This window comes from Rana temporaria, chromosome 2 (assembly GCF_905171775.1).
Source record: "Rana temporaria chromosome 2, aRanTem1.1, whole genome shotgun sequence".
In the NCBI taxonomy this organism is placed as follows: Eukaryota; Metazoa; Chordata; class Amphibia; order Anura; family Ranidae; genus Rana; species Rana temporaria.
Window position 1 is genome coordinate 11,697,249 of NC_053490.1, and position 25,084 is coordinate 11,722,332.

At 50.7% G+C, this 25,084-nt stretch overlaps 1 protein-coding gene across 1 annotated transcript; it reads right to left on the reverse strand.

The window, feature by feature from the left end:
• Positions 1-23,471: 23,471 nt before the first annotated feature.
• On the reverse strand, positions 23,472-24,549 carry LOC120928464 (olfactory receptor 6K3-like). The gene has a single exon (XM_040339561.1). The coding sequence runs from the start codon at positions 24,547-24,549 to the stop codon at positions 23,587-23,589; it is 963 nt and encodes a 320-aa protein (XP_040195495.1). The 3' UTR covers positions 23,472-23,586.
• Between the last annotated feature and the right edge of the window lie 535 nt (positions 24,550-25,084).

Genomic DNA, 25,084 nt, shown 5'->3' on the forward strand with positions numbered 1-25,084 from the left:
ACAGGATTGGCGACAACCAGTGGTGTATTTAGGTTTCGTGCTGCCCTAGGCCTGACTAAACGCATGCACCCCCTAATTTAAATATGAGCCACCCCTTCCTGTCAAGGCCACGCCCTTTTCTGGTTAAGACCCGTCCTGAAATTTTTGAGTGGGGACACTAGGGCCCGGATTCACAAAGCACTTACGCCGACGTATCTCCAGATACGCCGCGTAAGTGTAAGTATGCGCCGTTGTATCTATGCGCCGTGCCCATAAACTGAGATACGCCTGAAAATAGGCTTCATCCGACCGACGTAACTTTCTTATGCCGTTGTATAGTGGGCGCATATTTACGCTGGGCGCATTTGATTTTCTATGCACATATGCAAATGAGGGAGATACGCCGATTCACAAACGTAGTTGCGCCCGGCGCATAATATACGCAGTTTGCGTAAGTCGTACGTCCGGCGTAAAGTTATTCCCCATATATGAGGCGCAACTCATGCAAAGGTATGGACCAGGGAACACAAGCCGTCGTATTTTACGTTGTTTACGTAGTACGTAAATATGACTAGGCGTAGGTTACGTTCACGTTGTAGGCAGTGATCCGTTGTATCTTAGGGAGTAGTTCCGACATGATTCTGAGCATGCGCACTGGGATGCGGCCACGGGACGGCGCATGCACCGTTCATTTTAAGTACTTCTATGACGCTTGGCCTATCATTTGCATGGGGTCACGCCTCATTAGCATGGTTCACGCCCACTTCCACCTACGCTGGCTTACGCCGAGGAAACCCAGCGTATCTTTAACAGCGAGTGTGAGCAAGTGCTATGTGAATCCAGTGCTTGCCTCTGTGCGCATAGAAGAGATACGCTACGGCAGCATAAATATGCGCAGATGTATGTGAATCTGGGCCTAGTTCTTAGGGCCTGGGGGGGGGGGGGAATGAATTCCCTTAATTTGCATAGATTTCCTCTCACTTCCTGTTTGGCTATGGGGCAGGAAATGAAGGGAAATCTCTGCAATGGGACAGGGATGGTAAAAAATAAATGGACAGGGGCTATAACCCTCCCTTACTCTACCCAAAATGGGGAAAAAAAAGTGTTGCCTATAGTTCTACTTTAGGCACAAATTTCGGATAATTTTATGGAGAGGACTAAGAAGATATCTATAACCATGCCAATGGTGCAGCAGAAAACATATAGCACAGTGAGGAAGGTTTGTGGTTCCAGGACAGTCAAAATTAGAAGCAGCTTGTGTTACACTAACAGTGTAGCGCAAGGCGGTGGGGACTCCGTGCTGCCCCCCTGCAAAGTCCTGCCCTACGCTTGGGCCTTGTTGGCCTAGGCCAGGATATAGCGTTGGCGACAACGCCGAACCCTGTGGTACCCCACAGGACAGGGAGCTGTAGTTAGAGTGATAGCCTCCCAGCCTCACCTGTTGTGCCCTATCCTGGAGGAATGAAACCATCCATGCCAATGCCAGCCCCTTGATCTTGGCCGTATCTCTAAGTCTATGCAGTAACCGTGCATGAACGATGGTATCGAAGGCAGCTGACAAGTCCAGAAGTATCAGAGCGACTTGTTTTTGGGGGCTTTGAATAACCTTGTATACGGAAAACATTATGGTTTCTATACTTGTCATTCATTTACATGTCCTGAACTCATGGAATCTTGAGCAAAGCTGGGAGGTGATTTGTTTTCCTGGATGCAAGTGTGCTGAGTTACCAATAGAGAGGAGCAATCTGCAGGTTGCTGAATTACCCACCATTGATTAGTAAGAGGAGGAGATCGTAAAGGACTCTTGGAGAGACCTGTTTATGAGTTTTACCTCATCTGGGAGGTGAGTGTGCAACTTTACTGGTGGTGGTGTGCACTCCTTTGAGGACGAATAATCACTGTGGTGGAATTGTGTGGAAACACTGATCATAAGAAGAGTTTTTTATTCATTGGACTATTTATCACTTATGTGTATGATTTACTAAGATTATATATTTTGCACCATATTTTTTTCAATTTAATTTGGCTTATATACATGGTGCTACATTAATTTACTCTAACGACAAAGCTCCAATCATCTCACCACTGGACAATGAGGTCACTGTCCTCCAATCATCTCACCACTGGACAATGAGGTCACTGTCCTCCAATCATCTCACCACTGGACAATGAGGTCACTGTACGACAATCATCTCACCACTGGACAATGAGGTCACTGTCCTCCAATCATCTCACCACTGGACAATGAGGTCCCTGCCCTCCAATCATCTCACCACTGGACAATGAGGTCACTGCCCTCCAATCATCTCACCACTGGACAATGAGGTCACTGTACCCCAATCATCTCACCACTGGATGCAGCAAGAATTCAGGCGTATCTTGCTCATTTACATATTCGACGCGTAAAACAATGGAAGCGCCCCTTGCGGCCAGCGTAAATATGCGGCCCAAGATACGACGGCGTAGGAGACTTACGTCGGTCTAATGGAGCCAGAATTCAGGCGTATCTGGTTTCAAGAATACGGCGCATAGATACGATGGCGCATCCGTGGACTTACGTGGCGTATAAGAAGATACATCGGCGTAAGTCGTTCGTGAATCCCGACCGGAGTCTTTACCAAAGACTTTTTATTTAACCACAACGTTGACGGAACAAGGGGAATGGAGGGAGAGGGAAAGTTCAGGTACCTTTCTGTAGATCAATGAAACATTGAGATCCCTGAGACAGGTGCACTCACTGTCGTTGGATCTTGCTGACCCGGACAGGCCTCTCCCACAGACCTGGCAGCCGGAATGACGCGCAAACAGTCAAAAAGTGAAAGTCTCTCCCGCAGACCTTATAGTAACAATAGCTGCCGAATGATCCCCTGCCACAGGATCCAATAATCAGAATCTTAATCAGTAAACTCAGTTGCACAGTATGAAAAAGTCCCTTTAAGCCGACCCGGCAATACTGTGAAGCAGATAGGTCAGGATGCGTCCTCCAACTGAGGTACCAGGCTTCCCTCGAGATACCAGCTTCCAGCTGTGTGCTCTCCAAGACGTGTCCTCCCCTGGTTCCTTCAGTGGATCAGCTTCTTCCTGCAGGACAGATAGCATAGGATCACCCTTGAGCCAGTAGGCCCCAGATAGCTTCTGGGGCCTACCTCAAGTTGGGAAGCCTTGGATCAGCCGGCCCCGATGCAGAAGAGGAACTGTCACATTCCCCAGGTCAAGGTGACCATGAGGCAAGAGAAAGAGTAAAATGGCGTCCACCCCTTACGTACCGTCATTCCCAGTGGTAAAGAAACTTCCACTAGGTTGGTTCTGGGAAAGAGCACCCAATACACTCTGACTGGCTGTAACTTCCAACACGGAACCAGAGGGGACAACGGCACCTGCTGGTACCCGTGGGAAATACACCCAACTCAGTCAAAGCTGAAGCAGAGGCCAATTTAGCCATAAAACACAAATTTGAAATAACTACATTTCAGATATCCCACTAAATTTGAATAATAGCGCCTGGTCAACAGGAGCAGGGCGCTACATTATTATTATTATTATATACGATTTATATAGCGCCAACAGTTTACAGTGTATAGGGGGGACAACACAATTACAGTACAATTCAATACAGAAGGGACAGGAGGGCCCTGTTCGTAGAGCTTACATTCTAAAGGGAGGGGGTGGAGGTACAAAAGGTAACAGCTGCGGAGAATGATTTGATGGGGGTGGCTCTGGGACAGTTGTTAGGTGGGTGTGGGGTAGACTTCCCTGAATAAATGAGTTTTCAGGGATCTCCTGAAGGTAGACAGGGTAGGGGCTGATCAGACATATCGGGGAAAGGAGTTCCAGAGGATAGGAGAGGTTCTGGAGAAGTCCTGAAGGCGAGCATGGGAGGCGGTAACGAGGGAGCTATAGAGCAGGGGGTTCTAGGAGGAGCGGAGGGGACAATTTGGGTGATATCTGCACATGAGGTTGGTGATGTAGATGGGGGCCATGTTGTAAATGGCCTTGGATGTTGTGGTTAGCATTTTGAATTTTATACGGTTGGGTTGGGGAAGCCAGAGAAGGGATTGGCGGAGAGGAGCAGCAGTCAGGTTAGTGAGGTATATTAGTCTATCAGCAGAATTCATAATAGACGGAAGGGGGGATAGCCTGCGTAAGGTTAGGCCGTTAAGGAGAAAGTTGCAGTAGTCAAGGCGGGAAATAATGAGCAGCGGTCTGCTCTCTGTAAGGTATAGGGAGGGTCTGTATTGTGTACTGTACCTGATACTCTGGAGATCTGCGGTGGAGTCTGAAATTGTCATTGTGCTCTCAATATATAGGATTACAGTGAAGCATTGTAGATAGCGAGGCTTTGTCATAATTAAATCCCCAGGGTTGGGAAATCCCTCAAGCAGATGGAAGAAACTGGTGAGATGTTTTGCACAGTGGATCTCATAAGAACTCTATAGAAGTCAATACACAAACTAAAGTCTGTATATATTAATGTATTTATAAAGTCAAAAGTTTGGAGAAAGACTAGAGTCCCTAAGAATGGGAAGTAAGAGGAGACCTCTACATTGTAGGGGGAACCGTTCTTAAAATGATGAGACATCACCAGCATTTCTTTACAAACATATATACTCTTTTATAAGTGCCAATGTTGAAGAAGGGGCCATTGGCGGCTGGTGCTCCATCAGTCAAGGGGGGGTGGCAGACAGACCTGACCAGTAGCGGTACGTCCATAAAGGGTGCAGGAGCGCCGCCCCCTCTCTCCTACACCACTCTAATCACCATAGATAATTTCATGCATTGCATGAATCTAGCTATTGTCACTGCTGACACCCCCTATTCAGTTGTCCGGCCCCTTTTCGGGGGCTGGGCACCTGAATTACAGCGGAGGGGGTGTTTTTTGGAAGCGCCTGATTAGAGCCATAGGCCATAAATTGCTACCAGTGTGCCCATCAATTGCTGCTACTGTGCCCCATCAGATGCTGACAGTGTGCCGATCAATTGCCGCTACTGTGCCGCTACATAGGCTCTAATAGGCACCCAAAAATGTGAACAGCGGGCACCATGCTGGGCGTTTGCTGTTCACTCAGCTGTGTGTTAGAAAAGCGAAGGAATTCACTTTGCTAACACTGAATCCGCCTCTCAGCCAATCAGGTTGCCGGGTCTGTTACCGGTCACCTGATTGGCTGAAACGTCAGGCGCTGTGATTAGACGCCTGAGAGAGGACGGAAGAAGATATGGTGGCCCTGCAGGACACCACCGCTGACCCGCTGCGAGACAGGTAAGTACCGGGCAGCATCTGATGGGGCACAGTAACGGCAATTGATTGGAACACTAGCAGCATCTGATGGGGCACAGTAGCGGCAATTGATGGGCACACTGGCAGCAATTGATGAGCACAGAAGTTGCGATTGATGAGCACACTGGCAGCAATTGATGGCCACAGTAGTGGCAATTGATAAGCACACTGGCAGCAAATGATGGGCGCACTGGCAGCAATTGATGGACACAGTAGCGGCAATTGATGGGCACAGTGTCAGCAATTAATGAGCACAGTGGCTGTGTTTGATGGCACAGTGGCTGCGTTTGATGGGGCACACTGGCGGCAATTGATGGGCACAGTGTCCCCAATTGATGGGTACAGTGGCTGCGTTTGATGGCACAGTGTCACCAATTGATGGGTACAGTGGCTGTGTCTGATGACACAGTAGCTGCGTTTGGCACAGTAGTTGCATTTGATGGGCACAGTAGCTGCAATTGATGGGATTTTTTTTCAGTTTGTTTGCACCCCCCCCCCCCCAAATTTTTGAGCACCAGCCGCCACTGGACCTGACTACAGACATCCTACTGTTGCTCCAGCCTGCCACCTCACACTAACCCTCCCCCACATCGCTCGAGCCTGCCACCGCACAGCATACCCACAGCCCCCAACCCCTACCCCCAGGTCACTGGCTCGCTTGCCAGTCTTCAGTCCTGCGCTTTTTTTAGCACCTGCCTCCTGGGCCGGGCCTTTTGGCTAGGACCGGAGGAATTTTTTATTCCTGGCCGGAGGGCCTGGTCATTGTTTCACCACAATGACCACTTCTTCACTCTCCTCTCCACTATCCCTTCCCCCACTTTCTTTTATTTAAGCCTGTGTTTGTCACTTTTTTGTCTTTTTTTGTTGTGCACGTTTTGTGACACTGTGTGATTAGTAGGGTGCGGGTCCTCGGGCCAGCCCTGAACGTCTTGGGAGTGGGTGGACATGGCCTTCTGGCTTAGTTCTCCTGCTCTCATGGGGTCTCCCTTCGGGGGAGCCCCACCTAGTACTGGGAGGGTTCTGTTTCGGCAGTCCCTCCGAGGAAGTTGGGTCCGTGTCGGCTTCGGTTGCTCGGACCACAGTACCTCAGTCCCCGTCTGGAGCCTAACGCCCCGGGGGATCAGGGTTTGGGTCCGTCTTCACAGGAGGACCACTTGACGTTGCACCCGTCTGCACGTTTTTGTGAACACTCTTTATGTGTGTGCACATTTTTTCTGCACCAGGTGGAGTTTTTGGGTGTGTTCACACGCCATAGGCTTTTAAAAAAAAAAAAAAAGTCCTCAGTCCTGCACTTACGCCATGCAGGGCACAGCTGTGTCGGCGGCTTCCCCCTCCATCTCCACCGTGTCCTGGCTGCCGCTTCTCCTCGCGGCCAATGGGGTCTTAGGACTTCCGCCTCTGCAACCTGAGCCCACCCTTTTTGAAGCCAATTAGAGCCTCAAGGTCCAATCATGTGCTTCTAAAAAAAAAATCTATTTGAATACATACGTCCGGCGCCCTGCATGTGTATTAGGGGTCGGACGCATGGATTAGGGGGGGGGCTGTGCGACCCTAATGAGCGGCCGCCACTGGAAGGGACCCAAAATGTTGTCTTACTTGACTGATGTGATATTGTACTAATAAAAATTGGATTTATGACCTACCTATAAAATCTATTTCTTGGATTACATCATATGACACAAAGTGCTCACCTACAGGTAATTTGACACTGGAAAAAGACAGGAAGCCCTCTGCTATATAACTCCTCCCACACAGGAAGTACCCCTATTTTGTAAAAAAATCTAAAAAGTGCAGCGCTAAAGTGATAAAATAAATTAGCACGTATGTGAACAAATTAATATATAAACAGGTGAAGTATTTGGCACTAGTTAAAATTAATTAACACAATACCAAGCAAATATATAAACAAATCAAGTGATGATGACTCCTAATGATAAGAACACTCAAAAAGAGAAAAGAAAGAAAAAATAAAAAATAAGTAAAAAAAAGGAAAACTAAAACAGAGTCCCAATAAGATTCTACTGAAAAAAGTCCAAATTAAAGGTTGGCTTCCAAGATAGATCAAGGTGATTCCAGAAAAATAGTGAGTGACACCAATCTTCCCTTAAAACAAAAGTGTCTTCAAACACCCAATTGTGTGGTAGCCTGCTTACCAGAAAGCTGTGGCTGCAAATAACAGTCTCACCAAGCTTGGGGACATGAGTCTCCCCAGAACCAATTAGCATCAAGGACAGCGGCTAGTAATTGATGAGTTACTCAAAAAATATAAAACAAAGACTTACATAGTGTAGACAGTTGATTCAAAATAGTTTAATAAAAAGAATATATTGCACTTACAAGAGAGATGTTAATATTCAGCGTTAATGTCTCCATCTACTTCTCCTTATTTCCTGTATGCTCGTAACACCACCGTCTTGATAGACAGAACGGGATGACACCCTACGTAAGTTTCGTCACCAAAGGACCTCTACGGGGGATTGGCCGACCCCTATTTTGTAGCAAGCATAGTCAATATAGAGAGGAAGGATCACTTATGTACATTATGTACTTATTATGTACTCCAAGAAATGGATATTACAGGTAAGTAAAAAAAAAAGCAATTTACTTTATTGTACATCACAGGACACAGAGGCACGATAATATTCCTTACTCATAGGAATGTTCTAAAGCAATGACCATGAGGGAGGTAGACACAGCAACAACTGACGGGCCAAAAGTAACGTACACAGAAGCCTGCAAAACACTGTGACCCTAAGAAATGTTCTTGTTGCTCTTACATCCACCTGGAAAAATCTTGTAAAGGTGTGAACTGAAAACCAGGTTGTAGCCTTGCAGATCCAAGCCACTGAAGCCTAATGATGTCACCTTAACTACTTGCCGACCAGCCGCCGCAGTTATACAGCGGCAGGTTGGCTCCCCTGCGCGAGAGCCCGTAGCTATACGTTGGCTCTTGCAGCCGCCACTAGGGGCACGCGTGCGCCCCCGCTCGTCCCTGACTCCCATGCTCGTGCGTAAGTTGTAAGTCCGGCGTGAAGTTATTACCCATAAAGGAGGCGCAACCCAGCAGCAGACATGCAAAGGTCTGCACCAGGGAACACAAGCCGGCATATTTTACGTTGGACGTGTGTCTGGCTGGGCGTAGGTTACGTTCACGCCCAGCCAGTTGTTCCGACGTGGTTGTGAGCAGGCGCAGGGGGGTGCGTCCACGTCACGGCGCATGCACAGTTCATGATACATATCTGTCTGGCGCTCGGCCCATCATTTGCATGGGGTCACGCCACATTTGCATGGGTCATGCCCAATTCCACCTATGCCGGGGTACGCCTTCGGCTTGCTGAATGCATTGCTTGCCTCTCTGCGCTGCGTTGGCGTAGCGTACATTGGTTACTCTACGGCGGCGTAATGTGCGCCCACACTCTGTGAATCTGGGCCAATGTCCTGGTTGATATGGGAGGCTGAAATCACCTCTTGAAAAAAATGACACTTGAGCACGAAGAATCACCTTTTCATTTTAAAGTACCAGAAATGGCTCCCTACAAGAAAGAGCTGCCAGTTCTGACACCCTTTGCGCTGAATAAATGGCAACCAGGAACACAGCCTTCTGTGCCAAAAGGACTAGTGGATGCAGTGGCGGTGCGTCCATAGTGGGCGCAGGAGCGCCGCCCCCTCTCTCCTGCACCCGTAAATCTCCAGTAGATAGATTCATGCTTTGCATAAATCTATCTATTGTCGCCGCTGCTGCCCACTATTCAGGTGTCCTGCCCCTTGTTGAGCGCCGGCCATCTATATAACAGAGGTGGGTGTGTTTTGAAAGTGCCTGATTAGAGCCAGAGGCTCTGATAGGCTTCCTGATTAGAGCCTGTGGGCTTTAATCAGCTTCCAAATGGTTAAACAGAGGGCACACAGCGTTTCCTGTTTAAACAGTGCTGTGTTAGGGAATCACTTCCCTAACACTGACCCGCCTCTCAGCCAATCAGGTGCACTGGGTCTGGTTACCGGTCACCTGATTGGCTAAAGCGCCAGGCGAGCAGAGGTGACATCGAGGGAGCGTGGAGGAGGACGGCTGACCCAAGAAAGGTAAGTGGGGGGCGGGGTGGGGGAAAACTGGCGGTATTTGAGGGGGCAAACTGGCTGTATTTGAGGGGGCAAACTGGCTGCATTTGATGGGAAAACTGGCTGAATTTGATGGGGAAACTGGCATCATTTGAGGGGGCAAACTGGCTGTATTTGATGGGACAAACTGGCGTGTTAGGGAATCACTTCCCTAACACTGACCCGCCTCTCAGCCAATCAGGTGCACTGGGTCTGGTTACCGGTCACCTGATTGGCTAAAGTGCCAGGCGAGCAGAGGTGACATCGAGGGAGCGTGGAGGAGGACAGCTGACCCAAGAAAGGTAAGTGGGGGGCGGGGCGGGGGGGCAAACTGGCTGCATTTGAGGGGGCAAACTGGTGGTATTTGAGGGGGCAAACTGGCGGTATATGAGGGGGCAAACTGGATGTATTTGAGGGGGCAAGCTGGCAGTATTTGAGGGGGCAAACTGGCGGTATTTGAGGGGGCAAACTGGCGGTATTTGAGGGGGCAAACTGGCTGTATTTGAGGGGGCAAACTGGCTGCATTTGATGGAAAATTGGCTGAATTTGATGGGGCAAAGTGGCTGTATTTGAGGAGGCAAAGTGGCTGTATTTGAGGGGGCAAAGTGGCTGTATTTGAGGGGGCAAACTGGCTGCATTTGATGGGGAAAACTGGCTGCATTTGATGGGACAAACTGGCTGCATTTGATGGGGAAAACTGGCTGCATTTGATGGGACAAACTGGCTGCATTTGATGGGGAAAACTGGCTGCATTTGATGGGGCAAACTGGCGGAAATTGATGGGCACACTGGCTGCGTTTGATGGCACAGTGGCGACAATTGATGGACACAGTAGCTGTGTTTGATAGGGCACAGTGAGGCTGCAAAAGATGTTTGTTTTTTTTCATTTTTTTTGCGCCCCCCCCAAAAATGTTGAGCACCAGCCGCCACTGAGTGGATGGTCAACTCAAATGGTGGTTTCTCTAAGGCCCCGTACACACAAGAGGATATCCGCTGGAAACGGTCCGCCAGACCGTTTCCAGCAGATAAATCCTCTGGCGGATTTGGATCTGATGGCTGTACACACCATCAAATCGAAATCCGCGCGGAATACATCCGCGGTGACGTGTCGCGCCGTCGCCGCGACGATGACGCGGCGACGTGCGCGACGCTGAAAGGTAAATACTTCCACGCATGCGTCGAATCATTAGGACGCATGCGAGGGAGGGGAGCGGACGGACTGATTCGGTGAGTCTGTACAGACGACCGGATCAGTCCGCTGGACTGGATTCCAGCGGATAGATTTCTTAGCATGCTAAGAAATTTTTATCTGTTGGGAATCCGTCGGCTGGATTTTTATCCGCCGGGAAATGTCGTACACACAACCAGATCTATCTGCTGAAACTGATCCGCGGATCAATCCCAGCGGATAGATCCGGTCGTCTGTACGAGGCCTTACACCGGCAGCACCATATTGAGATCTAAAGAAGTCAAAGGTGACCCAACCTGAGGCACAACATGCATAACACCCTGAACAAAAGATACACACTAAGGAATGAGCAGCAATTGGCCTTTGGAAACAAAGACTGTCAAGGCTTAAATCTACCCCTTGATTGTACTCAAGCAGCTACAGTACATATCAACCCCCAACTGGAGAAGACCAAAATATGGCCCACAACATACCTATGAGGATGAAACTCTTAGCCTCACACCAGGCCACAAAGGATTACCAGGTCCTGTGATAAACTCTTCCTCAAAGTAGCCTTTCTGGCTCTCGAACGCATGGAAATGGCAGCATCAGACACTGCTCACTCCTTCAAACTCTGGCTTCAATAGCCATCCTGTGAAGCCAGCGACCACAAGAAAGATAGTAGATCAGACCTTGTGACTGGAGGGCTGGGCGAGTTGTAAGTACCTAAGGACCATCTATTGACATATTCAGGATATCAGAACACCATGTTCCCTTGGCCTGAATCCTGCAAAGGCGTAATTGAGGAAAGGCACACATTGGAGAGAACTGGGCATCTAATGCAGACACCTGAAGATCCCCTGTCCTGGCAACAAACCAGTCCATTGCACATTGACCCTGAATGCCAACAGATCCACGTTTGGCTTTCATCACCGTTGACAGAGCCTTGAAAACCTCCAGTTGAAGAACCCACTCCCCGTTGACAGCTGTTGTCGACTGAGGAAATCCACCTGGCATTTGTAATGTGGTCAGAGTGTGAACATAGATCTCTGCTCATGACAAGATGAGGTTCACCTCCTTCCGGGCCGCTCGGCTCCTTGTGCCCCCCTATATGTGTGCCACAGTCATGGTATTGTCTCACTGAACCCTTGCTAGGAGACCCTGTAGTTGATTTGACCAGTGCAGGAGAACGAAACGGACCACTCACAGTTCCAGCACCCTGATGGGCAGGGACCTTTCTAGCGGAGACCAAGTTCCCTGCACTGAAAGGTGATCCAGTACTTCCCCATCCCAACAAACTGGCATCCATCGTCAGCACCTTCCATGAAAAGGGGGTAAATTACTTCCCTGCCTTCAACCTTTGGAGAGACATTCACCAGTGCAAAGACTGAAGAGTGTGGGATGTAGGGACATTGGAGAGTCCAACAACTTTGTCTCATCTCCTCAGAACATTCCACTGCAGGGGTCTACAATAGAACTGAGCATAGGGAACTACCTCGAATGAGGCCACCATCTTCCCCAAAACTCTCATACTGGGCCGATTTCAGAGATACCTCAGGGTTCTCAGAAAAGCCACACAATTTCTTATGGCAAGGCATTTCTCAGGAGGGAGAATCAACTTTGCCGGGATAGTGTTCAGGAGCAAACCCAGATATCTTAATTCATGGGTGCTCAACTTGTAGTCCACGGTCCACATGTGGCCCATCAGTGCCACCTATGAGTGCCCATCAGTGCCGCCTATGAGTGCCCATCAGTGTCGCATACCAGCGCCGCCTATCAGTGTCCATCAGTGCCGCCTATCAGTGCCCATCAGTGCCACCTCATCGGTGCCCGTAATTAAAAAAGAAAACTTACTTATTTACCAAAAAATTAACAGAATTCTTTTTCAAAATGTTCTGTCTTTTTTTAGTTGTTGCGCAAAAAATTAAAATCACAGAGGTGATCAAATACCACCAAAAGAAAGCTCTATTTGTGGGAACAAAATGATAAAAAAATTGTTTGAGTACAGTGTAGCATGACCGCGCAATTGTCATTCAAAGTGCGACAGCGCTGAAAGCTGAAAATTGGCTTGGGCAGGAAGCTGCGTAAGTGCTTGGTATGGAAGTGGTTAATAATATATTTTTTATTTCTTTACACATTACATTATTTTTTATTACATTTCTTTCAATTTGGTTGAAGCAAAGAGTATTATGTCTTATTTTATTGCCATCTTGTTTGATAACCTAATGTTCGGGGGTTGTAAAATACCGTATTTATCGGCGTATACCGCGCACTTTTTTGCCCTTAAAATCAGGGCAAAATCGTGGGTGCGCGATATACGCCGATACCCGCTTCCCGCGCAGTGTTTGAACCACTCCGCCGACATATACCGAGCTCAGTACACTCTGGTATAGTCGGGCAGGCTCGGCTCCGCTCGCGGTCACGTCCTGTGCGTCCTGTACATCCTTTACGCGAGAGAAGCCAAGCCTGCCCGAGTATACCCGAGTGTACTGCGCTCGGTATATGTCGGCGGAGTGGTTCAAACACAGCGTGGGAAGCGGGGATCGGCTGAAAAACACAGCGGGGAGGACACCACGATGGCCGCCGGACCAGACAAGGCCGCCGATGGACGCCGGGCAAGACACCGACAAGGGTCATCCAAACTGTAAGTATTTCTTTTTTTCCAGGAATTTTCCTTCTAGGTTGGGGGTGCGCGCTATACGCCGGGGCGCTGTATAGGAAGATAAATACGGTATTTAAAATAAAAAAGTTCTTTAGAATCATGAGAGAATCGTGATCTTTATCCTAAGCAAATAAATTGTGATTCTCATTTTATCCAGAATCGTGAAGCTCTGGTTGGTTATGACAATAAAAAAGTTCTTCGGAATCATGAGAGAATCGCGATCTTTATCCTAAGCAAATAAATTGTGATTCTCATTTTATCCAGAATCGTGAAGCTCTGGTTGGTTATGACATTGCAGGGAGTAATACAAGTTGTTTCTCACTACAGTGACAAGATAAAAGAAAATAATGCTGGGACAAGATCTAAAGGTCAAGAGAGAGGTTTGGGGATAAATATTGGTCCATCCTGTAAAAACCCTGATGCCGCGTACACTAGGGTGACCACGTGTCCCGGTTTGCCCGGGATCGTCCCGTAATATACATTTTTGTCCCGTGCCCCGGGAGCCTTCAAACCGGGACAATAGAGAGTCCCGGAATCAACTGCCTGCCACACTCACTGCCGCTGCTGCCGCTGTAATTAAATGATTCTAAATCACTGGTTGCTAGGGACGCCCCACTTGGCGTGTAGCAACCAGTGACGTCACCGTGTCCCGCTCTCTCTGCGGCTCCGACTCCACCCCCACCTCCTCCTCCTCCAGCGGCCAGCCGCGGTTCTTGCTGCAGAGAGAGCAGCAGCGTAACAGGCGTCTCTTGAGTCACTCACCGTCACCTACCGCGGCACAGACCAAGACCTCCTCCTCCCCTCCAGGCCTCGGTTGCTCAGCTGGACTCGATCCGCCGTCCGTCCCGAGTCCCGACCTCCCGTGAGTCCCGACTTCCGCTGCGCCGCGCCGGCCATCCTTGGAGCAGGGGCAGAAAAGGTAGGTGCAGGGGAAGGGGGGGGGGGTTGACCATGCAATGGGGGGAGAGATTATACAATCCAGATTACAATTTGCAGGGGCAGCAGAGGTGACAGTGAGAGAGGGGGTTGCATGGTGCACCCCCCTTTCTCTGTCACCTTTGCTGCCCCTGCAAATTGTAATCTGGATTGTATAATCTCTCTCTACCCAGCCCTCCGTCACCCGGCCCTCCGTCACCCAGCCCTCCATCACCCAGCTCTCCGTCACCCAGCCCTCCATCACCCAGCCCTCCGTCAGACCGTCACCCAGCCCTCCGTCACCCGGCCCTCCGGCACCCGGCCCTCCGTCACCCGGCTCTCTGTCACCCGGCACCCGGCCCTCCGTCACCCGGCCCTCCGTCACCCAGCCCTCCGTCACCCAGCCCTCCGTCACCCAGCCCTCCGTCACCCAGCCCTCCGTCACCCTGTCCTCCGTCACCCAGCCCTCCGTCACCCAGCCCTCAGTCACCCAGTCCTCTGTCACCCAGCCCTCTGTCACCCTGTCACCCAGCCCTCTGTCACCCTGTCCCGTCACCCAGCCCTCTGTCACCCAGTCCTCTGTCACCCAGTCCTCTGTCACCCAGTCCTCTGTCACCCAGCCCTCCGTCACCCAGCCCTCCGTCACCCAGCCCTCCGTCACCCTGTCCTCCGTCACCCTGTCCTCCGTCACCCAGCCCTCCGTCACCCAGCCCTCCGTCACCCAGTCCTCAGTCACCCAGTCCTCTGTCACCCAGCCCTCTGTCACCCTGTCACCCAGCCCTCTGTCACCCTGTCCCGTCACCCAGCCCTCTGTCACCCAGCCCTCCGTCACCCAGTCCTCAGTCACCCAGTCCTCTGTCTCCCAGCCCTCTGTCACCCTGTCACCCAGCCCTCTGTCACCCTGTCCCGTCACCCAGCCCTCTGTCACCCAGTCCTCTGTCACCCAGTCCTCTGTCACCCAGTCCTCCGTCACCCAGCCCTCCGTCACCCAGCCCTCCGTCACCCAGCCCTCCGTCACCCATCCCTCCGTCACCCAGCCCTCTGTCACTCAGTCCCCCCTCACCCAGCCCTCCGTCACCCTGTCACCCAGCCCTCTGTCACCCTGTCACCCCGCCCTCTGTCACCCCGCCCTCTGTCACCCAGCCCTCTGTCACCCTGTCACCCCGCTCTCTGTCACCCCGCCCTCTGTCACCCCGCCCTCTGTCACCCTGTCACCCAGCCCTCAATCACCCAGTCCTCTGTCACTCTGTCCCGTCACCCAGCCCTCTGTCACCCAGCCCTCTGTCACCCTGTCACCCAGCCCTCTGTCACCCAGCCCTCTGTCACCCAGCCCTCTGTCACCCTGTCACCCAGCCCTCTGTCACCCAGTCCTCTGTCACCCTGTCCCGTCACCCAGCCCTCTGTCACCCAATCCTCTGTCACCCAGTCCTCTGTCACCCTGTCACCCAGTCCTCTGTCATCCAGTCCTCTGTCACCCAGTCCTCTGTCATCCAGTCCTCTGTCACCCATCCCTCTGTCACCCAGCCCTCTGTCACCCAGCCCTCTGTCACCCTGTCACCCAGTCCTCTGTCACTCTGTCCCGTCACCCAGCCCTCTGTCACCCAGCCCTCTGTCACCCTGTCCTCTGTCACCCTGTCCTCTGTCACCCAGCCCTCTGTCACCCAGCCCTCTGTCACCCAGTCCTCTGTCACCCAGCCCTCTGTCACCCTGTCCCGTCACCCAGCCCTCTGTCACCCAGCCCTCTGTCACCCAGCCCTCTGTCACCCCGCCCTCTGTCACCCCGCCCTCTGTCACCCCGCCCTCTGTCACCCAGCCCTCTGTCACCCCGCCACCCCGCCCTCTGTCACCCCGCCCTCTGTCACCCAGCCCTCTGTCACCCTGTCACGTCACCCAGCCCTCTGTCACCCAGCCCTCTGTCACCCAGCCCTCTGTCACCCTGCCCTCTGTCACCCAGCCCTCTGTCACCCCGCCCTCTGTCACCCCGCCCTCTGTCACCCAGCCCTCTGTCACCCCGCCCTCTGTCACCCCGCCCTCTGTCACCCCGCCCTCTGTCACCCCGCCCTCTGTCACCCTGTCACGTCACCCAGCCCTCTGTCACCCAGCCCTCTGTCACCCAGCCCTCTGTCACCCAGCCCTCCGTCACCCAGCCCTCCGTCACCCAGCCCTCCGTCACCCAGCCCTCCGTCACCCAGCCCTCCGTCACCCCGTCACCCAGCCCTCTGTCACCCAGCCCTCTGTCACCCCGCCCTCTGTCACCCCGCCCTCTGTCACCCAGCCCTCTGTCACCCTGTCACCCCGCCCTCTGTCACCCCGCCCTCTGTCACCCCGCCCTCTGTCACCTAGCCCTCTGTCACCCTGTCACGTCACCCAGCCCTCTGTCACCCAGCCCTCTGTCACCCAGCCCTCTGTCACCCAGCCCTCCATCACCCAGCCCTCCGTCACCCAGCCCTCCGTCACCCAGCCCTCCGTCACCCCGTCATCCAGCCCTCTGTCACCCAGCCCTCTGTCACCCAGCCCTCTGTCACCCCGCCCTCTGTCACCCAGCCCTCTGTCACCCTGTCACCCCGCCCTCTGTCACCCCGCCCTCTGTCACCCAGCCCTCTGTCACCCTGTCACGTCACCCAGCCCTCTGTCACCCAGCCCTCTGTCACCCAGCCCTCCGTCACCCAGCCCTCCGTCACCCAGCCCTCTGTCACCCAGCCCTCTGTCACCCAGCCCTCCGTCACCCAGCCCTCCGTCACCCAGCCCTCTGTCACTCAGTCCCCCCTCACCCAGCCCTCTGTCACCCTGTCACTCAGCCCTCTGTCACCCTGTCACCCAGCCCTCTGTCACCCTGTCACCCAGCCCTCTGTCACCCAGCCCTCTGTCACCCAGCCCTCTGTCACCCTGTCACCCAGCCCTCTGTCACCCAGCCCTCTGTCACCCAGCCCTCCGTCACCCAGCCCTCCGTCACCCAGCCCTCCGTCACCCAGCCCTCTGTCACCCAGCCCTCTGTCACCCAGCCCTCTGTCACCCTGTCACGTCACCCAGCCCTCTGTCACCCAGCCCTCTGTCACCCAGCCCTCTGTCACCCAGCCCTCTGTCACCCTGTCACCCAGCCCTCTGTCACCCAGCCCTCTGTCACCCAGCCCTCTGTCACCCAGCCCTCTGTCACCCAGCCCTCTGTCACCCTGTCACCCAGCCCTCTGTCACCCAGCCCTCTGTCACCCAGCCCTCTGTCACCCAGCCCTCTGTCACCCAGCCCTCCGTCACCCAGCCCTCCGTCACCCAGCCCTCCGTCACCCAGCCCTCTGTCACCCAGCCCTCTGTCACCCTGTCACGTCACCCAGCCCTCTGTCACCCAGCCCTCTGTCACCCAGCCCTCTGTCACCCAGCCCTCTGTCACCCTGTCACCCAGCCCTCTGTCACCAAGCCCTCTGTCACCCAGCCCTCTGTCACCCAGCCCTCCGTCACCCAGCCCTCCGTCACCCAGTCCTCTGTCACCCTGTCACCCAGCCCTCTGTCACCCTGTCACGTCACCCAGCCCTCTGTCACCCAGTCCTCTGTCACCCAGTCCTCTGTCACCCAGTCCTCCGTCACCCAGCCCTCCGTCACCCAGCCCTCCGTCACCCAGCCCTCTGTCACCCTGTCACGTCACCCAGCCCTCTGTCACCCAGCCCTCTGTCACCCAGCCCTCTGTCACCCAGCCCTCTGTCACCCAGCCCTCTGTCACCCTGTCACCCAGCCCTCTGTCACCCAGCCCTCTGTCACCCAGCCCTCTGTCACCCAGCCCTCTGTCACCCAGCCCTCCGTCACCCAGCCCTCCGTCACCCAGTCCTCTGTCACCCTGTCACCCAGCCCTCTGTCACCCTGTCACGTCACCCAGCCCTCTGTCACCCAGCCCTCTGTCACCCAGTCCTCTGTCACCCAGTCCTCTGTCACCCAGCCCTCCGTCACCCAGCCCTCCGTCACTCAGTCCCCCCTCACCCAGCCCTCTGTCACCCTGTCACCCAGCCCTCTGTCACCCAGCCCTCTGTCACCCAGCCCTCTGTCACCCTGTCACCCACTCCTCTGTCACCCTGTCCCGTCACCCAGCCCTCTGTCACCCCGCCCTCTGTCACCCCGCCCTCTGTCACCCCGCCCTCTGTCACCCAGCCCTCTGTCACCCAGCCCTCTGTCACGGGCCCGCTGATTTTATGATACGCCCCTGCCCCCAAAACTGGCAAGAAAATATGTAAAAAAAAGTATTTTTTGGGGGGGGGGGGTGTCCCTGAATGGCAGTTTGGAAATGTGGTCACCCTAGCGTACACACGATCGTTTTTCCTTACGAGAAAAATGCCATTTTTTTAATTGGTCATTAAAAACGATCGTGTGTGGGCTCCAGAGCATTTTTCTCGACAAGAAAAATGGCCATTAATCTCAAGCCGACCAGCCCCCGCAGTTATACGGCGGCAGGTCTGCTCAGGCTGCGCGAGATCATGTAGCTATACATCATTTCGCATTGCAGCCAATAGGGGCGCGTGCTCCCCCTGCTCGCCCCTGGTGCCGACGCGCGTGCCCGGCGGTCGCGATCACATGATCATACAATGTATGAACAGCGATCTGTCATTTCCCCATGTCAGTCCCACCCCCCCCTTCAGTTAGAACACACCCAGGGAACACAATTAACCCCTTCCTCGCCCCCTAGTGTTAACCCCTTCCCTGCCAGTGACATTTTTATAGTAATCAATGCATTTTTATAGCACTGATCGCTATAAAAATGCCAATGGTCCCAAAAATGTATCAAAAGTGCCCGAAGTGTCCGCCATAAGGTCGCAGTACCGATAAAAATCGCTGATCACCGCCATTACTAGTAAAGAAAAAAATATTAATAAAAATGCCATAAAACTATCCCCTATTTTGTAGACGCTATAAGTTTTCCGCAAACCAATCAATAAACGCTTATTGCGATTTTTTTTATGAAAAATAAGTAGAAGAATACGTATCGGCCTAAACTGAGGAAAAAAATGTTTTTATATATTTTTGGGGTATATTTATTACAGCAAAAAGTAAAAAATATTCATTTTTTTTTTAATTGTCGCTCTATTTTTGTTTATAGCGAAAAACATAAAAACCGCAGAGGTGATCAAATACCACCAAAAGAAAGCTCTATTTGTGGGGGAAAAAAAAGATGCCAATTTTGTTTGGGAGCCACGTCGCACGACCGCGCAATTGTCAGTTAAAGCGACGCAGTGCCGAATCGCAAAAACTGGCCAGGTCCTTTAGCTGCCTAAAGGTCCGGGTCTTAAGTGGCTAATTGGTCATTAAAAACGACCGTGTGTGGGCTCCAGAGAATTTTTCTCGACGAGAAAAATGGCCATTAAAAATTTAGAACCTGCTCTCTTTTTTTTCTACGTTTTTCACGTCATGAAAAAACAGCCGTGTGTAGGCTTTAACAACGGGGAAAAAAATGCGCATGCTCAGAAGCAAGTTATGAGAAGGGAAATTTGCATAATCAGCCCAAAGGGTGGCGCCAATTGAATGGAACTTCCCCTTTTATAGTGCCGTCGTACGTGTTGTACGTCACCGCGCTTTGCTCAAGCATTTTTTTCTTTCACGATCGTGTGTATGCAAGGCAGGCTTGAGAGGAATCACGTCGAGAAAAACTTTGTTTTTTTCCATGACAGTAAAAACGGTCGTGTGTACGCGGCATTACATTTGCATCATCACATCGGGTGAACCAACAACTGTTGCAAACTTTGATTTTTTCTGTTTCGAATGCTGTTGTATGAATTTACATTCCTCCTTAGACCCAGTCTGCCCAGACAATATGGTCACCTGCTGACTTGGTACTATCCTCAGGCAGCTTAACTCTTCAATAAGAGACACAAGTTGGATTCAACACAATTTTATTTCAGACAATTGCATGCAGATGTTTTTTCAGTCTTTTGACATGTAAGAAGAGAATGACTTTCCTAAAGCCTGGTACACATTGGGGGTTATTTACTAAAGGCAAATCCACTTTGCTCTACAAGTGCACTAGAAAGTGCACTGGAAGGGCACTCGGAAGTAAAGTTGCTGTACAGGGTGGGCCATTTATATGGATACACCTTAATAAAATGGGAATGGTTGGTGATATTAACTTCCTGTTTGTGGCACATTAGTATATGTGAAGGGGAAACTTTTCAAGATGGGTGGTGACCATGGCGGCCATTTTGAAGTCGGCCATTTTGAATCCAACTTTTGTTTTTTCAATAGGAAGAGGGTCATGTGACACATCAAACTTATTCAGAATTTCATAAGAAAAACAATGGTGTGCTTGGTTTTAACATAACTTTATTCTTTCGTGAGTTATTTACAAGTTTCTGACCACTTATAAAATGTGTTCAATGTGCTCTCCAGTGACGTGCAGCGAGTGCTACGCTGTGGGCTCTTGCTGAATGAAGCTAGGACAGCCACTGATGTTTCTTCATTAGTGACAGATTTCATGCGTCCACATTTTGGCAAATCCAACACTGAACCAGTTTGACGAAACTTAGCAAGCAGTTTGATAACTGTAGCATGGGAGATGGGTGGTCTCGTAAGCTGTCTTGCATTGAAATCCGCACGTGTTAACCTCGGCGACATGTCAATGGTTGTAAACAAAGAGAAACTTGTAAATAACTCATGAAAGAATAAAGTTACGTTAAAACCAAGCACACCATTGTTTTTCTTGTGTAATTCCGAATAAGTTTGATGTGTCACATGACCCTCTTCCTATTGAAAAAACAAAAGTTGGATTCAAAATGGCCGACTTCAACATGGCCGCCATGGTCACCACCCATCTTGAAAAGTTTCCCCCCTTACATATACTAATGTGCCACAAACAGGAAGTTAATATCACCAACCATTCCCATTTTATTAAGGTGTATCCATATAAATGGCCCACCCTGTAGATCTGAGGGGGACATGCAAGGAGAATAAAAAACAGCATTTTAGCTTGCACATGATTGGATGATAAAATCAGCAGAGCTTCCCCTTAATTCAGATCTACCCCTTATGCCACGTACACACGGCCGTTATTCATGTCATGGAAAAAAAACAAATTTTTTCTCGATGTGATTTCTCTCAAGCCTGCCTTGCATACACACGGTCGTGATAAAAAATGCTTGAGCAAAGCGCGGTGACGTACAAGACGTACGACGGCACTATAAAAGGGAAGTTCCATTCGAATGGCGCCACCCTTGGGGCTGATAATGCAAATTTCCCTTCTCACAACTTGCTTCTGAGCATGCACGTTTTTTCCCCGTCGTTAAAGCCTACACACGACCGTTTTTCACGACGAGAAAAACTAAGACGTGAAAAAAAACGAGAAAAAATAGAGCAGGTTCTAAATTTTTAATGGCCATTTTTCTCATCGCGAAAAAATGCTCTGGAGCCCACACACAACCGTTTTTCATGACCAATTAAAAAAATTACATTTTTCTCGTCATGAAAAACATGTCGTGTGTACGCGGGATTAGATTTAGAGCAACTGCACTTCCAAGTTCACTTTCCGTGCAATTTCAAGTGCACTTGTAGTGCAAAGTGGATTTGTCTTTTGTAAATAACCCCCACTGTGTCAGTTTTCTTTTCAATCAAACCCAGTGGGCTGAAGAAAAAAAAAAAAAAGGAGGAGCTCAAAAGGAGATTGCTGTTCTAACTATCCAAAATTAGTACAGTGATCACCCCGCTTAGTTATTGTGTTCTGCTGTTTTCCTCCAAAAATAGGTGCAGGAACTCAACCACAACTCCCCCCCAAAAAAAACTCCCCCAAAAAAAACTCCCCCCAAAAAAAAACTCCCCCAGGGGTGCGCTATGTGCAGAGTTCCGGTGTGCGCTTGGTACATAGTACAGAGTTTAGGGATGTGCTACATGCAGAGGTCGGGGCTGTGCTATGTACATAGTGCAGAGTTCGGGGGTTCACTGCATACAGAGTGCAAAGTTTTGTGGCGCCCTACACGCAGAGTGCAGGGTTCAGCTCCCCTTCCTTTCACCCATATCCCTCCACCCAGGGCCGCCATCAGGAATTATGGGGCCCCCCTACACAGCTTCAGGCATGGGCCCTCCTGGAGCACTGGGGAGCACTGGGGACCTCTGGGCCCTTTAATAAAAAAAAATATAAAAAAATATATAAAATAAAAAAAATAAACATTTATATAAAAAAAAAAAGGGGGTTTGCCACATGGGGCCCTGGGGACCTCTGAGCCCTTTAATACAAAAAAAATATATAGTTATATATTTTGCTGGTCAATGACCGGGCCACTTTTTGCGATTCGGTACTGCGTCGCTTTAATTGACAATTGTGCGGTCGTGCGACGTGGCTCCCAAACAAAATTGGCGTGCTTTTTTTCTCCACAAATAGAGGTAAAACTATTTTTTTCCTCAGTTTAGGCCGATACGTATTCTTCTACATATTTTTCGTAAAAAAAAAACGCAATAAGCGCCTATTGATTGGTTTGCGCAAAAGTTATAGCGTCTACAAAATAGGGGATAGTTTTATGGCATTTTTATTAATATTTTTTTTTTTACTAGTAATGGCGGCGATCAGCGATTTTTATCGGTACTGCGACCTTATGACGGACACTTCGGACACTTTTGACACATTTTTGGGACCATTGGCATTTTTATAGCGATCAGTGCTATAAAAATGCAGTGATTACTGTAAACAATGTCACTGGCAGTGAAGGGGTTAACACTAGGGGGCGAGGAAGGGGTTAATTATGTTCCCTGGGTGTGTTCTAACTGAAGAGGGGATGGGACTGACTAGGGGAAATGACTGATCGCTGTTCATACATTGTATGAACAGGCGATTGGTCATTTCTCCCCCTGACAGGACCGGGAGCTGTGTGTTTACACACACAGCTCCCGGTTCTCCCTCTGTAACGATCAATCGTTGGTGCCCGGCGGTGATCGCGCCCGCCAGGCACGCACACCGGTGTATTGTCACATTCTGCTGCCTATCGTAGAATGCTGCGGAAGTCACGTGGCGGCCAACTGCGCATGCGCGATGCGTTCCAAACGCAAGTGCGATTCGTTCCAATGGATTCACGACAGTACACACCAGTGAAACCTTGGTCGGCATCCATGCTCTTTCCTTAACATTCCCGTGGATTGGAGGATGTTAAAAATAGAGCCAGGAGGCCGAGCGAGTTGAGCGAGCCGTCCTAACGAAGCGAGGAAGTGAGGCAGACTGGCCACTTTCCTCTAATTCCACGTCGCCCTGAATGCCGGGTTCGCTGGTGTGTACTGTCGTAAATCCATTGGAACGCATCGCACTTGCGTTTGGAACGCATCGCGCATGCGCAGTTGGCCGCCACGTGACTTCCGCAGCATTCTACGTTAGGCAGCAGACTGTGACACTACACCGACACCAAGGGTGAGCAGGGGGCACGCGCCCCTAGTGGCTGAAATGCGTAATCACATAATATTACGCGATTTCGCGCAGCCGAGCCGACCTGCCGCTGTAAAACTACGGTGGGCGATCGGCAAGCGGTTAAGTGCCAAGTAAGGACGTGGTTAATGTGTATGAATTTGTGTCCACTTTCCTCCCAAAATGACATTCCACAAATAATGTCTGAGTTTTATTTTTAGGGCATGGGTCCGTACTCCATAGATCAGAGGATTGAAGAGTGGTGGGAACACCAAAGGGGTGACAGAGAGGAGCACCTGAGCAGTTAGGGGGAGAGTAACATTCCCCAGTCTGTACTTCAGCACAGTAAATAAAACTCCAATCAAGAATACGGAAAAGTTGAGCAAATGGGTCACAACAGTGTGGACAGCCTTCTGACGCGACTCCTTCGAGAGGTTCACGCAGACAAAGAATATCCTGAAATAGGAAAAAGCAGTGACCAAAATAGTGGTGACAAAGTAGATGGCGAAAACGGTGGCTGAAAGTGCACTGCTATTGGTCGAATCCACGCAGGCCAGCACAACGAGGGAAATATTATCACAAATAATATTTATTATTTTATCCCCACATAAAGGAAGTGCTGCTGTCAGAAAAAGGAGCAAGAGGAGGATGATGAAGGTTACGCCCCAACACCCAGAGATTATCTTCACGACCTTCTCGTTGGTCAATAACACGATGTACCGCAGAGGTTGGCATACGGCCAAGTAACGGTCGTAGGCCATGATGGTAAAAGTGTTCATTTCGAAAACGGCAAAAGTAGAAATGCAGAGATTTTGAATAAGACACTCAGTGCGGGAGATCTTCTTTGAGGAGGTGATCAAGTCCATCATGAATTTGGGGAAAAATGAGGAGCTGCCGAAGATCCCATTGAAGAGCAAAGTGGCGATGAGGATGTACATGGGTTCATGGAGGCTTCTCTCCTTCAAAATGGCATATATGATCACACTACTCAGTGTCAAAATATACGAGTAGACCATCGCAGAAAGGGAGAAATAGAGGTATTTTTGCTTCTCCAGCTCCATCAGCCCCAGGAGGACGAAGCTGGTGCTGGTGTTGGATGCAGCGGCCATCTTTCTTCTTTCAATTCAAACTCAAGTTTCATCGGAGGTCAGCTGCATGATCCTGAATAATTATAGAGCAGAGAAAACAAAGTTTAGATTGTTATTCCTGAAATGTGCAAATATGCTTCCAAAATACTATCTGCTGCTCTGATTTTTGGATAATTTGCAAAAGTAAATAGAATTGTGCACTGGCAGTGCGTCCATAGTGGGTGCAGGAGCGCCGCCCCCTCTCGCTCCTGCACCACCACTGAAAAACAATACATAGATTCATGCATTGCATGAATCTATGTATTGTCGCTGCCGCCCACTATTCAGATGGCCGGCCCCCTGGTGATCGCCGGCCATCTGAATAACGGCAGCTGGTTGGCTTAGGAAGTAATCAGCTTCCTAATAGTTAACCAGGGGACGCACGGGGGGTGCGTTCCCTGGCTAACACTGAGGCCTCGTACACACGACCGAACATGTCTGCTGAAACTGGTCCGCGGACCAGTTTCCGCGGACATGTTCGGTCGTCTGTACGGCCGACCGGACAATTTTCCGGTAG